This window comes from Arvicanthis niloticus, chromosome 6 (assembly GCF_011762505.2).
Source record: "Arvicanthis niloticus isolate mArvNil1 chromosome 6, mArvNil1.pat.X, whole genome shotgun sequence".
Taxonomy (NCBI): Eukaryota; Metazoa; Chordata; class Mammalia; order Rodentia; family Muridae; genus Arvicanthis; species Arvicanthis niloticus.
The window spans coordinates 33,978,797-33,994,040 of NC_047663.1; the positions used below are offsets into that span (position 1 = coordinate 33,978,797).

The window sequence follows — 15,244 nt, forward strand, 5'->3', positions numbered from 1 at the left end:
CACTGGAAATGCCAGCCTCTTGTCAAAATCATGAGAACTCCTAGCCTCATAGGCTGGAGAGCTGGGTTCGAAGGGTATTTAGGCAGTTGCTTCATTTAAATATTAAAAAATTATGAGAGGTGTAGAGGCCAGAATACAGCCTATGGGCATTGGTTCTCTACTTTCTCTGTGTAGAGGCCAAGGTTGAATTCAGGTGCCCCAGCTTGGCATCAAGTGCCCTTCCCTGCTGAGCCATCTCCTTGGCCCCAGCAATTGCTTTAAATGGGAGGAAAGAAACAATATGTATTTATACACAGTATAAGAATTATAGGGTTGCACAGCATAGACTATGTAATGTGTTCCAAGCCAGGCCAACTTGGACTGCAGAAAGAGACCCTATCTTAAAATACACACACTTTTCTACTGAATGGGTCTAAGGTGAGGGGGGAAGGGAGTATGTGGTCCCTTTGCTCTTCTCCAGGCTCTGCTTTTCTTTCTAGCTAAGCATGCCCTCTAGGATGCCCAGGTGTGCAGCCCCCACCACACCAAGGTACATGGGGTTAGTGCCCAACTTAGTCTTTCCTTCTCCATTCTGTCTGTTTACTTGTCTGAGTCTATTTCCCTGGGTCTCTTTCAGGATAGGAACTGGGCCTGTCTCTACCCACACCCAGCCACTGGTTCTTAGTGAGTTTTCCAATGAACAGCATGAATAAATAAAGCCAACTTAGGGCAAATGAGGCTGTAGTGACCACAGGCCACTTATGCCTGCCTGCACACATCTGGCATGGCCACCTGAGCCCTTTGAGGTCTTGCAGGACACACTGTCTGTGTGGAGATAGTCTCCTACCCCACCATGCACTGTGTCCTTCACTTTTACCTATGGATGTCCACTGCCTCAGCAATGGATAAATATTTTTTTATAATCCTCTGAGGCTTTCACTATGTTTTTGGTAAAAAATGGAGATAACCATAGCACCTAACAGAAAGCCTGTTTTCTGTGAGTGTCAGTGCCTGCTTGGAATCTCAGCACTTGGGAGGTGGGGGCAGGAGGATCTCAAGTTCAGAACAGTCTAGACTACAGAGTGAGATCCTGTCTCAGGGGCAAGGCTCGAAAGATCCTTGTTGAGAAGACGCAGTGCGTTAATGCTGCAAAGTACTTGTGCAGTGAACCAAACTAACGATGGTTTCTACAGACTCCACACTTAGGAGCAGAGCGTTCCACAGTGAAATCACATCTAACAGTTCACAAGACGTTCACAGTCGCCTCCAGAAGCGAGTGATTGCCCTGAAGAAGACACAGACAAAAAAAGAGAGGTACACTTTGTGCCCATAACTATTCTGGAGGTCTGTGTGACTTTGTCTCCTCTCCACAACCAAGGAAAGAGAAGTGAGCTGAGCCCGAGACATTCCGTTGGAGTTTATACTAACTAGACACACTCTGAGGGTTTTCATGGCAGGTATTTTGGGGCACATGAATCTGGGGCAGGGGAAGCTCCTAGGGAATTTGAGAAGGCGGATTCTGTTTAGGTTGGTCTGGACTGGGGGCCTGAACTGCATCTCTAACAAGCTTCTGCTACTCTGCAAATGGGGTAATCAGCGTTCTCAAGTTCATAGTGACAGTTTGAATGGACTTTCTTGGTTCTAGCGTGGAGAGTTCTGCATCCAAGCTGCACTTTGAGTGACAAGGCCACAGCGAGGCAGGCTTCCGCTGAGTTCAAACTGAGCTTCACAACAGCTCACGCTAGAGTCCCCGGAATAATCCTCTCGACATGATTTCCCCTCTTTAATTAATGATCCTGAGGGCAGGTACACTCTTTAATCCCAGCACGTGGGAGGCAGAGGCAGGCAGATCTCTGAGTCTGGGGCCAGCTCAGTCTATAAAGCAAGTTCCAGAACATCCAGGGCTACACAGTGAGATCCTCTCTGAAACAAAATAAAACAACCACAAATCTAGAATTGACAACTGTGCCCCTTCCCCCACCCCAGGTAGAGTAGAGCTCACCTTATGGACCCTGGAGCTTCTATAACTTTAGTGACACTTTACATTTAAAAACATCCTTGTTTTGCAACTTTCACCAAATGTGGCTGTATGAACAAACCTTAGTCTGTATGGCTTGAAGCCAAAGACGTACTCTTGGCCTTTTGGGGGTGGTGTGGGGAGTGATGTTTCACTTTTCTGTGGTAGTGACACACACTTCTGCAAAATGACCACCTGGTGGCAGTAGAGTTACACAGACCCTTTACACACACACACACACACACACACACACACTTCCAGCTTTCTCCTAGCTGGCCCAGATCACTAATCCAACAAATTAATCTTTGCTGTGATAATGGGCATAAGGCGTCTGCGTGCTCTCTCAATAGCAGGCTTGCGGCTTGCCGGATATACTTAAGAGATTGTTTTGAAGCCCAGATAAAGAATATTAACAGGGGTGTTCCGGACACACTGCTCTGTCACAGATGTGGAAGTGGTTTTGAGCAGGTAGGCCTTTTCTGTTCTTCACAAATTGTATCCATGTGGGATCTGGGATCTTGTCACCTGTCCTCCTCTTGTCCCCCAGCAGGAAGCTTAGCACTTAGGTATCAGCTCTGGAGTTCTACTGCTTGAGTTCAATCCAGGGATACTTACTAAAGATGGAGATCATATAAGAAGCTCAACTTCATCTCTGTACCTCTGTATGCCTCCATTTCCTGCTGTATAAAAATGGGGAGTAACACTGATTTTGTATTCTCATTGCAGGAATGGGTACAATAAAGCACCCCAGGAGAATGGCCGGCAGACAGTGAACCCCCAGTGATTGCACCTCACACCTTACCTGCCTCTTGTTCTTCAGGACAAATTCTCTGACCATTATTTCCCATTCTCTAGCAGCTTCAAGACAACTAGGGGATAGAAGTTGAGACTCCAACATAACCACACCAGTTCTTCTGTACACATTGCTTACCAGATCCCATGATATTCTTGTAAGTTGAGGCCATTGCCCAGGAATACCAAAATGTATAAAGGGCCGGGGCACTGGCAGGCTCTGAATCTAGATAGATTTTTTACAGAAATCTTTGAGTATCACCTTATGTCACTCAGGAGTATGTGTGATCACCAGGAGCTTAACATGTACAGATGAACATGATGTCCAAGGGCTGATGACCGTGGTCAGGGACAGGCTGTCTCCACTTCTGGGTCCAGTCTTTATGCTCTTTAGCCTGGTAATGTCTCTCCCCTCACTCTGCGGTGCAGTTACAATCACCTTCAATATCTTTTATACTAATAAGCAAAAATGGCACTTGGCTGTAAATTAGAATCACCTGAGATTTTACAAATTCCCAGGCTAAATTGCAAACCAAGTTCAATAGGGATGCACGTATTCTAAAGTGCAAATCTCAGACCTATGTAGTTTTTAAGCTACAATGTTCATAAGACACTTGAATTAAAACGTGCTATATAATTCTGGGGCTTTGGGAGCTGCCTTCTTAAATTTATGTTTATTACAATTGTGTGTGCGCTCCTGTGTGCACAAGCCAAGGCACATACGTGGAGGTCAGAGAACTTTCAGGTGGTTCTCTCCTTTCACAGTGAGATCTGGGATCAAGCTCAGGTTGTCGCAGATGTCAGTGCCTTTCCCTATGAAGTTACCTTGTTGGCCCTGAACTTGTTTTCAGACTTGAGTATAGATTAGAGTCATCTTCAGAGCTTGTTACACTGCCTTCCAGTTGTAACTTTGATAGATTTTTATATTTATTTATTTTGGCTTTTCAAGACTAGGTTTCTTCTATGTAGCTGTCCTGAAACTTGCTCTGGAAACCAGGCTGGCCTTGAGCTCATAGAGATCCACCTGCCTTTGACTCCGGAGTGCTGGAATTAAAGGTGTGCACTACTACCTCCTGGCTGGTAGATAAATATCTTATAAGCATTTCTAACAAGCTTCCAGAGGTGCTGGTACACAGAGCAGACTCTGAGGAGAAGGGGAGCAGAAGAGGCGAGGAGCTTTCAGATGAGGCAGCCTCGGGCTCCTTTTCTAGCCTAACTCAGCTCCAACTCTGTGATCTTGGTAGGTCACTTAAAGTAATGTCATTTCCTTGTCTGTAAAGTGGTTATTGGGCTAGATCAACAGGAGACTGACAAACAGGAGACTGACAACTCGGAGCCCTGGATCTAACTTGATGGCAAATTTGAACCTTGAACCTCCTCGGACACTTTACAGTTGTTGATTGAATTGGTCTGGAGTACTAAGTGGAAGAATTTTGAAAAAGCATTTGGGGAGTAGTAGCCTAACACCATGGCTTCCAAGTTCCAGTGTGTATAGGAACCACAGACTGCTTGGTGACACCCTGTTTCTGACTCAGAAGGTCTGGAATGGAGCATGTCTCTGAATGGAGCATGTCTTTTTAAACATTTTTTTATTTAAAAATTATGCATGTGTGTGTGTTGGCAAAAGTGACCATCAGGTCCACTGGAACTAGAGTCGAGTCACTGGCAATTGAGAGTTGCCTGATGTAGCTGCTGGGAATTGAACTTGGTTCCTCTACAGGAGCAGTGTGTGCTCTTAGCCACTCAGCCAGCTCTCCAGAACCTAGAAAGCAAGCATTTCTTCAAGCTCACAGGAGCTCTGCAGCTTCCTTTTGGTACTGCATAGCTCTAGGATATTGATGAATAACTGGCCTAAGGAAGGAAGAGAATCTTAGTTTACCTAGTGTAGCATGCCACCTGATTTAGGAATGCTGTCGTACCGGCCTACTTGTGTCTGTTAGGGTTAAGGTAAGACCCTGAGGAAAGGGCGCCAGTTGTTTATAACCCAACTTAAGATCCTTTCCTTAGGGGAAAGAGACTTGTCGAGATGACTCTCAAGCCAGAACAAGAAACAAGTGCTATTAAAAGCCACAAGGCCTTTGGCTTCACACAAAGAATTTTAACCTTGAGAATTGCCCGTTTCCTCTTTCGGTAGCCAGCATCCTGTCCCTGCCCATGTAAAGGTGAAAGGGAGTCCAGCTGAGTTAGAGACTGAGGAAGCTAAGATACTGCTGCATTCCCTTTCAAGTAAGTGTAAGGTGCACACCTTTGTGATGCACACCTAGGAGTCTCCTATCGGCCCCCAGTCACCATTAATCCCTGCTTTGTTGTTTAATGCAGGGAGGCACGGTATGACGCTTTCGCAACCCGTTGGGTTTCTCTGTTTTCTCGCCTACCACAAGCGCCCCCTCCCCCCCCCCCCCCCCCCCCCCCCGCCGCAAAGAGGAAGGAGGCTTGCTAGATAGACACAGGCAGCAGGTGTCACTACCTGTGGCGGTGTGCAGGGAGCCTGAGTCCTTTGAACCCTAGAAACAACCTTGAGTGAGGGTTAACCGAGCGCACGGGGGGGGGGGGGGGGGGGGGGCGGGGAGGGGAGGGGAGGGAAAAGTGAGGCAGGTGGCCCTAGGATTCAGCACGACTCCAAAAGCCAAACCCTCTCCCCTGCGGAGGCAAAAGGAGGGAGGGTCCAGCCCACGCCGCCGGCCACATCAGAGCACCAAGAGAACACCAAGTCTTTATTACCGGAATTCCTATGAAACAGCTCCAAGGGGAAAAAAAAAAAAAACACACACTGGAGGGAAAAAATAACAAAGTGACACACACAAACTTAGGGCTTCCCCAAGTGCGCCCCGCCTTGGAGCAGGGAGGGCCCAGACACGTCTGGAGCTCAGTTTAGCCTCCCGGGACTCCTGGAGGTGGGAAGCTTTCTCTCCAGGGGTCACCGGCCTGGCTCGGAGCCAACATGGTCCCCACCCCTACCCCTACCCGGACCCGGACTGGCTGCGCACGCCTCCAGACGTGGCCAGTGTCTATTTGCACTGCTCATCCGAGCCCGGGGAAGCTCGACTGACCCGCAGGAGTTGAGGCGATTGCGGTCCCATTCCCACCAGGCTCCCATTTTCTGCCAGTCCTTAGCAGCCCCCACCACCCAAGCATCGGATCCCATGGTCAACCAGGACCCCCGCTCCTGTCCAGGCTTCCCAGATCTCTCTAAGGTCAGTGCGTTGCCAGGTCATGGGACCAGCGGGACGCAGATGCGGCCTCTGTCCAGTGGCAGTGGTTGGTGGCGGTTCCTTAAATCACCTCTGGTTTCTCCACTCGAGGCACCCGGCAAGTTCTTGTTCTAGGTGCTTGCCGCCCGATTCCCCTGGCCTAGACTAGCAGCCTCTGCAACTTACACTTCAGCCGGCACCTTCTAATTTGGGGTCACCCCACTGTGAACCTCCAGCACCTCCCCATCTTACAAAACGGCAGGATAGGTCCAGCCCCTGAGGTACTCCACTGTGATGTAAATTTAGAACCAGCTTCTGTGTTCAGCCAAAACTAAAGACTCTGCTTATACAGAATCCTCCAGCTCCGGGGTCACCCTCCCCATCCCTGCTGGGTCAAGTGGAGGCTGCTGGAGGTGACAGCCAGCCCTTAATAAAAGCAGCCCTATAAGCTGGACCCGACAGGACCAAAGTGTCCAGAGTTCCGTGCAGGGTTGGAGCCAAGAGTCAGCAGTCCCCGGCAAGGCTGAGGTGCAGGAGACCTTTGGGGGGAAAAGATCACAGGGGGTTGGAGGAGGGTGTAGATCAGACCTACTGTGGCAGGTCAGGAGAGAGCGGAAAGAAGCAGACAGAACTCTCTCCAGGCCCAACGAACCTCCACATTGGTCATTTTGCCAGTTCCTAAACTGCAACCTTGGAATCTTTCTTCTTTTTCTTCTCTTTCTTCTTTCTTTTCTTTTCTTTCTTTATTTGGGGGCGGGGGGGGGGGCGGCGGAGGAGACGTAGTTCCTGCATTTCTGCTCATCCCCTATAGAGGAGCCAGACTACAAATAGGAATTGTGGCTGGCTGGCTGCTGTCTCGAAGGCTCCAGGCCCCTCCTCCAATCACAAGCAGCTCTGAAAATTCTAAGTCCCGTGGAACGCGGCAGTGGCTGGGCTGGACTGTGGCGGAAGAAGCCTGAGCCTTGGCGTGCAAGCACCATCTGTCTGGGCTGCAACTGGAGGGCCCTGGTGCTGCTCTCTGGTTGCCTCAACCCAGTCAGAGCTTCTCTGGCAAGGTGAAGCTGCTGGCACCTGGGAAGTAGAGAGAATGTGAAGTTTTCCTCAAACGAGCATCTTGGTCTTTCCCCGCCACTGGCTCCTGGAGAATATGAGGCACCTCCTCCTTTTTCCAGAGGTTCTAGATCATTCTGGAACTCTGCTTTGGATCACACCTACTGCTCAGCTGCAGGGACCTTAGCAGCTAGACATGGAGTGGGAGACTGGAGTGGAAAGGAAGCCTTTACATGGGGAGGCCTCACAGGTGGGAGACTGGCCCACCCCTCTGTGTCCTGTTAGCAGCTTCACGGAGCTACACTAAGTCAGAGGACTTGAAGGGGCAGAAAAGTAATCCCAGGCTAGAATTCGGCGAGCCTCAGACACCAGACTGAGTTCATGTGACTTTTGCTCAGAAGACTCATGAAAAAAAAAAAAAAAAAAAAAAAAGCACAGAAGTGCTGTTTGGTGGCAGGGTGGTGGTGGCACACACCTCGAATCCCAGCACTCAGGAGAAGCAGAGGCAGGTTGATCTCTGTGAATTTAAGGCCAGCCTGATCTACAGAGCTAGTTCCACAACAGCCAGAGCCACACAAAGAAACAGTATCTCGAAAAATACCAAAAAGGCTGGGGAGGGGCGGTGGTGGGGGTGGGAGTGGGGGTGGGGGCGAGGGTGGTGAAAGGATTAATAGGTAGGGCAATGAGTGATAATCTGTCAAGACAGATGGGAAAAGCTAGGGGGAAGAAAGCAGGGAGGAGAGACAAGCTTGCAGTGAGCTGACAGGACAGAAAGACACACTGTAAAGACCAGAGAGGGTACAGCAAGGACCCAATAGATCTGGAAGAGTGGCTCTTGTAGAAGAGGATGGTTCGGCCCTTTGAGAGGGAAGGGAGAAGACTGAAGAGAATCAAAGGCAGAGCTATGAATAGGCATTGAGGAGAGACAAACTCCCAGGAAGAAGAAACACCAGGGATCCTGAGGTGATAGGCAAACCAGGAAGAGTCTCAGGCAAATCAGGGCCTTGACTGTGGAGTTGATGTGGGGCATCGGAACGCACAACAGGCCCTGGAGCTGGCAGATGATCTCCTTGACTCAGTCCCTTTCTGGAGCCTGTCAGTTTGCAGTAGATACAGGACAATCTGGTTTTTACAGTGGGGAGCTGGGAGAGGAAACAGGCTGGAAACACAAAAGTGACGAGCAAGTTCTAAGATGAGGTGGCTTTGGGAGGACCGCCTTTTCCCTGGGGACCACTGGGATGGGAGAAGGGGCAGGGGTAGGCAAATGTCCCTAGCTGCCCTTACTTGGGTACCTTGGAAAAGTGGGAAGCTAGGGTGCAGCTCTGTGGGTGAGGAAATCCAGGGGAGAGAGCTGAAGAGAGAAGAGCGTGGAAGGGGGACAAGATGGGAGCGTGTGGTGCCTGCATTTGCTGACCATGGCCTCTGTCACCTGGGTTATGTCACCTCCACAACTACCGTACAAGGAGCATCTCTGTTCCTCCATAGTTGGAAACAGGGCCAAACCTGCTGCACCACACAGCTCAGGAAAGCCTAAAAGATGCTGAGTGCTGAGAGCAGGATAGCAGCTGGGCAGGCAGAGCAGGTGGATGGGCAGGCAGCGTCTCACTGGGGGAAGAGGCACCTGGAGAGGTGCAGGCACACCTAGTTTCTGCAGGAGATGCTGGCATTCCTTAGTGCATCCCCCCAGATGAGTTTACAGAGGAGACTAGAGGAGAGGCAGCCCAGCCCTGAGGCTCCAGACACTCCAGGGACTATCTCCTGACCTTCAGCAGATCCCTGACCATCCAACCTAAGCAGTGGACTGAACACAGTTCTGCATGTGCATGGCCGCCACAGTGTTTCTTATGTTATCCTCTTAATATTCACTGTGTGTCCCAGAAATGTCTTGTCAGTGGGGCTACAAACTACTCAAGGTCACAAGCTGATTTGGTTTTTCTGTTCAGGGCATCTGTCAAAGGCAGGTGTGATTGTGGTTTGTCAGATAAATACACGAATACATAACCAAATTCTTAAAATGTACAAGAGCCAGGTGTGATACAGCAAGTCTGTAATCTCAGCACTTGGGAAGTGGAGGCAGGAGAGTCTGAAGTTCAAAGCCAGCCTCATTTATATAACCGGTGCAAAGGTAGTAGGGTTTACATAAGACTGTATTATATATGCTGGTCTTCAGGGGGAAACCCATGTGCCCTGCCACGTGAGAAATAAGCAAGGGCCACTGTTACTTGATGTTCCAGCCCAGCACCTCTGGATCCTTGGAGGACACACGATGGGTGATGGGCCTTTGCTCTACCTGCCCCTGGGAGCTGTGGTCCCAAGCCTTACCTCTTACTGTGCTTCTCTTAGGACCTCTTCCACCTTAGGCACCTCCTGCTGCCTTCCGCGGAAGTCTTCCTCTGAAAGGCAAAGGGAAAAGGCCTCATCTTCCACCCTGCAGAACCTCATATGGGCCCGTCCTAGGCTGGGCAGGGAGGCTGCCTAGCCTCTGTCCCTTAGCTTGGATCGTGACACTCCAGGGTACCCTAAGGGAGGCAAAGGCAGCCAGGATGCTAGCCTGGCTCTTCCACTGAGCTCTGAGGCCTTGGACAAGTCTTGCCTTTGTTTGGGCTTTGGTTTTCTAATCTATCAAATAGGACAGGGGTGGACTATCCAGAAGACCTCTGAGGCCCAAGAACAGTGCCTGGCACCCTGGGTTCCCCTTCAGGGACTACGGGAAGGGGGTGGCATTGTGTGCACCTCACAGCAACGGACCACATTTCTGTGGGCCACCTGCCTGCTAACTCTTGACATGTCCCCCAGACTGAGTACTCCCTTGCTGAATGTTAAACACTCAGGACCTCCTCCTGAAGGGTCACCCATCCCAAGCAACTTAGAGTTCCCTGCCCAGCCTCACCATAAGCATGGCCCTCTATGTCATCCAGGAGGTTGGCTGTGGATGCAGCGGCCCCCAGCCTGCCAGACTGTTCAGGAAAACTATCCCAGAGATGTATGGGTACCGTCACAGTTTGTTCAATCTGCCTGTGCTCTGTCCTGGTAACCCAGCAACCTCACAAGGCTTCTACTATCCCTCCTGTCCCCAAACTGCCTATCGGTGTCCCTTCCAGGCCCCTCTCCTGGGATCAGTGGGCCAGCTAACCAGACCCGATCCCGAACTTTGGTATGAAGACAGGGAAACATCTTTTCATTCAAAGAGCCAGAAGTGAAAAAAAGCAAGCCTCTGGAGACGAGGCTGCAGGGGACCTATGAACCAGTTCAACTAGCAAAATTAGGGGACGACTCAGTGATTTCAATGAGAGGACAATATAAAAAAACAGATGACTCAAAGTGCAGATGACTCAGGGCCAAAAGTAAAGAAGGCACAGGAAAGACAGTGTCCCAGGGAAAGAACACAGGAACTGACGACGACGGGGTTTCCTAGTTCAGAGATCAAGGAGGGGCGGCCACAGAGTCACATCCCAGTCCCGAGGAAGGTTCAGCCTGAATCTCCATCACTATTGCTGGCACTCGCCACCCCACCCCAGGGCCAAGCAGAAGGATACGACTGAAGCTTCGGCAAATGTTTCTTCTTTGACTTCCTCATTTTGGTCTTCTCAGAGAAGGCTCGGGCGAGTTCAAACAGCTTCCTGCGCGTGGCTGGGGCAGAGAGACTCGTGAGCCCTTCATGCTCCAGAGAGCCAGAGCATCAGATGGCTTCCCTCCAGGTTTGGGGGCAGCCAGGGCAGCACCAGGCCCCTTGGGTGGGGACTGGGAAGAGGAAAGTGACAGGAATTGCAGACACCAGTGCCACCTAGGGAGCAAGTGCGCCATCCCAGGTCGGCCTCCGGGGGCAGCACAGGCCACCACTAGTCAAGTGCACAGCAGCAGCCTGCCTCCAGACCAAGATCCGGGTATTCCTTCCCTTGAGGCGGACAACCACGGCTCTTGGCTTGCTTTCCCGCTGCCGGCTGCCACGGCCTTCCCGCCCCTCCCCAGCAACCTCCACAGTTGATCCTAGGATTTCCATGAGTCATCGGAAATTTTCCCTGAAATAAAACCTTGAAAGGATCCAGCCTCATTCCCACTGGTTATGGGTCTATGAGACTGAAAAGGGGAGGATGACAAAAAGCGGGGAGTGGAAAGAGATTCCCCTATCCCAAAATGTCTGCCACAGAAAGCAGACTCAGCCAGTGACTCCTGTCTGGGTCAAGCCCTCACGCCACAGAGAATGTGAATACTGACACTCGTTATTTCCCTACAGACAGCTGGCTCGAGAGGATTTAAACTTAATTTGTCTCCAGACTCAGCTGCGGAATAAAGTAAGGCGGGAAGGCCGAGGGAGCTAGCCTGTGATTAAAATGTCACCCGCAGTTGACCAAGAGTCAATAGAATTAAAAGTCTTCGGGGTGGGGGGCTCCCTCCCTCTCACGGGGCCTGCCTCAAGAGAGCTGGGACAAGGAGCAGGACTTACATTTTCCCATGTGTTTCAACTTGTCCCTGAATAAGGCATCTTCTGACACAGTGGGGTTGGTATCACTGGTTCCTGGAAGGAGAAGATACCTACTGAGGAACCAGGCCCATTGGGTCTCCGAGGTCCCCCTAAGAGAGAGAGTAAGCAGCAGGCAAGGCCCTAGGAAGTAGGTCGGAGGATACCCCTCCATGGTTGTTTCTGTCCTTTTATTACAGCAAAAGTGCAGGCTTTTTTTTTTTTTTTTTTTTTTTTAAGTCAAGTTGCAAGAGTACTTCCTTCTTGCAAGGTGCATTTTCCTCTTCGGAGCAAATGAGGGCAGTCTTAAGATCTGCTGCCTGTGTGTTCCAACTTCTCCAGCAGTCAGTCCCATACCCTCAAAGTCATGATGGTGGTTTGAAATGAGCTGGTTGGGGAGATCGAAGTCATGGAAATCCCCTTAGACTGCATGTCAGCCTTCTCCTGTACCCAGAGCAGAATGTCAACCATTTACCAGCACATCACGACCCTCTGTGCATCCTAACTCTAGTGAGGGGAAGCAGAAAAGACAAAGAGCCAAGAACGCCTCCCAGATGCTGAACCGGAAGGAGAGCAGGGCTCACCCGAGAGTCGGAAAGCAGTGAGCCACCCGCGCGTGCGTGCGTGGGTCTCTCAGGACCCTTGGGCTGCAGCTCACCGTCCTGTAACTTGGCTCATCCCGAGTCACCTTGCCTGCTAACTTCCCTCTTAGTCACTCTGATTCAGCTCAGCAGCCCCAGTGTCCCTCGTTAATTTGGGATCAAGGACAAGAAGCTCTGTGAAAACTCCCAGCTGAACATCTGGTGAGGCCTAAGCTCCTAGCCGCTTGCTTATGAATCAGTTCTGTGGGATTTTCTTTCTCTGAGCTGGGATTAGCGGGGCACCTTACCCTTCTGTTCCTGCCTTCCCAGCTCAACTGTATGATGGAGGCTCAGCTCCTGGAAAAAAAAAAACACTGAGCCTTTTTAAATATGGACATGGGGTGATGGCAGAAACTGACCCAGGACTCAGAGTCCAGGGGCCAAGGATGAACACAGAGTTTCTGTTCATACTCCCAACCTCGGCTCCGCTGTAGTCTACGCAGCCTAGTAATACAGTCCCTCACCCTCTGGCCTGTCAGCCCCAGTGCTGCGGGCACTGGAGGGAAGTCACATGTAGTCTGAAATGAGTTGGGGAGGCAGTCATAGGAGGAATTGTGAACCCTGCTTCTCTGGCCCTCTTTTTTTTTTTTTTTTTTTAATGAATTTTAATTATGAGTACTCTATTTGCATGTATGCCTGTATGACTGAAGAGGGCATCAGATCCCATTACAGATGGTTGTGAGCCACTATGCAGGTGCTGGGAAATGAACTCAGGACCTCCGGAAGGGCAGCCACTGCTCTTAACCACTGAGCCATCTCTCCATCCCCTTCTCTGGCAGTGGTTGAACCATCTTGCAGACTATGCTGAGAATTTCTCTTCTCCCTACCTGGCAGTGCATGACTTGGGGCAGAGAGTCCTCAGCTACTTCAGTGAATACACCCTTCCCAGATTAAGCTCACCCTCTTCCTCTCCATGGGCTGAATACAGTCAGCATGTATGCCTTGCCTTTGCTGGTGTACTAATTAGGCATTAAGTCTCATTAAGCCAACTTCACAAGATTCTACAGCCTTCCTCCTCTCAGTTGCTATTAAGAGACACTAACTGGTTTGGTGTGTCCTCTGGTAGTCCAAGATCCAGAAATAGTTGGTAGGTCAGCCAGCCTGTGGTAGGTAACCTACAGCTCCCAGGACAGCAAGAACCTAGGATCACTCAGTGAAGGGGATATCTCACTCCACAGGAGGCCTCACTTCTTGCTTGCTGAGGGGCCTCAGGTCCCACCCTTAGTCAGTTTCCTCATCCTACCCCTAAGTTCTCAATATTGGAGATAAAGTTGGGGTGTGGGCCCAGTGAGCCCCTCAGGCCCTCTCAGGACAGCAAGCTTACCTGGGACAGAGGAGGTAATGCCAACGTCATTTCCAACAGCCACATTGCTAGATTTGGATTTCTGGGATTCATATTTCAATCGATCTGGAAAAGGAGACAGATTTTATCAGGGAAGTGAGCTCCAGAGTGCCCAGGGGCACACTGAAGGCTGCAGGAGGCTGAATCCCCAAAGCACACATGAACACACACACACACACACACACACACACACACACACACACACACACACAAAAGCATACATTTGTCAGCTCTTAAAGAACATGTTGTGATACTAGAAACAACTAACTAATAAGCATTTGCAATGTTGGAATGTCAGAATTAGCAGCTTCCAGAGAGTCCAAACCTATCTGATCATATTGTTTTAGGGTCTTGATATGGAGCCCAGGGTCTCTTGGAGCTCATGGCTCTCCTTCCTCTCTGTCCTTAATGCTGGGTTTACAAGACAGCTCCCCCAGGCTAATGCTGAGCTCAAACAGATATGCAGGGCAGGAGAGAAGGCTCCATGGGCACACATTCTTCCTTTGGGTTCTCAGGTGGCTCACAACCATCTCTAATGGTATCAGCTGCATGCACAGCCAAGCCTCTTTCTCTTTTTTTTTTGTTTGTTTTGTTTTGGTTTGATCTGTTTCTCGCCACAGGGTTTCTCTGTGTATCCCTGGCTATCCTGAAACTCCATCTGTAGTCCAGACTGGCCTCAAACCAAAGAGATCCGCCTGGCTCTGCCTCCTGAGTACTGGGTTTAAAAGTGTATACCTCCACTGCCTGACTCTAGCCACGCCATTTTTATGCTGCCAGTGGGCCTGCTTCCTCCAGCCCAACACACCAGCAGCACAATTTACTCCCTTATTCCCAAACACCTCAAACTCCCTCCCTTCCCTCCTCCTTCTCTCTTTTCCTTTTCCCTCCCTCCCTCTCTCCCTCCCTCCCTCCCTCTGTGACCTTTACAAGACCACCTTCTCAGTCCTGTCTCCAAAGCCTACCTCAAAAGAAAAGGCAGCCAGGTTGGGGAGCAGGGTAGCCCATCCAAAGATCATGCAAATATCTCATTCTAACCTCCTCCATTCAGGAAGCCTCTTATTCTGGCACCCATGAAGCCAGTCACCTCGTTCCCAGGGCTCAATACATGGTACCCCTGCTTGGTAGCTAGAGGTTGGTAGGAAAGGCTGCATGTCTTTCCCTGTCACTCAAGCCTAGGCTAATGCTGAGCTCAAATACGCAGGGCAGGGGGAAATGTTCAATAGGTATGCCTTCTTCCTCTGGGTTCTCAGGTGTTCTCAGCCCCCATTGAAACCTGGAGCTCCTGCATGACCCAAGGAGGGCCAAGCTTATGCACGTTAGAAAGTGCCTGGCATGCTGGCACCCAGCACAATGCCTACTGAGGCTCAAGGTTCGGCCCATGTCAGTCTCTTCTTGCATGGTGAGACTGGTGCCCACCTCTCTCCAGGGCGAGGAGGAAGTCCCGGTTTCGCTGCAGCTCTTTCATGAATTCCTCATTCTGCAGGAAGAGGGCAATTCTCTCATCTTCTAGGTACTGTTTCCAGCGGCTGTCTTGGTCACAGGCCATAGACCCTGGCGCTGAAGGTGGGCCTCCCTCTCCACTCATAGGCTTGGAGCCCCCGGGGTGACCCTGAGGAAGAGTGAGCATACACATCACCTACTTAACTTCATGTACAGCTATACAAGCAGGTGTGCCTTCCCAGAATCCTCCAGCCCCGTTGTGTGGTCTCCTCCTCCCAATGGGACCCAGTCACTAGCCAGAATTCACTGAACAGCTCAGAACTACCCTTGCAG

The 15,244-nt window shown here is 50.5% G+C and overlaps 1 protein-coding gene across 3 annotated transcripts in view; it reads right to left on the minus strand.

Moving 5' to 3' along the window:
• Positions 1-5,483: 5,483 nt before the first annotated feature.
• Cuedc1 (CUE domain containing 1) overlaps positions 5,484-15,244 on the minus strand; it is a 91,233-nt gene continuing 81,472 nt past the window's right edge. Inside the window, exons 5-11 of one of the 3 annotated variants that reach the window (XM_034505712.2) lie at positions 14,888-15,080; positions 13,454-13,537; positions 11,474-11,545; positions 10,566-10,659; positions 9,920-9,978; positions 9,352-9,422; positions 5,484-7,050 (exon numbers count right to left, since the gene is read on the minus strand). In XM_034505712.2, the coding sequence (XP_034361603.1) occupies positions 9,355-9,422; positions 9,920-9,978; positions 10,566-10,659; positions 11,474-11,545; positions 13,454-13,537; positions 14,888-15,080 (570 nt within the window). In that variant the 3' untranslated portion in view covers positions 5,484-7,050; positions 9,352-9,354. Of the gene's footprint in view, positions 7,051-9,351; positions 9,423-9,919; positions 9,982-10,565; positions 10,771-11,473; positions 11,546-13,453; positions 13,538-14,887; positions 15,081-15,244 lie in introns of those variants that run through there. The other 2 variants (XM_034505711.2, XM_076936051.1) reach the window with 2 other exon arrangements.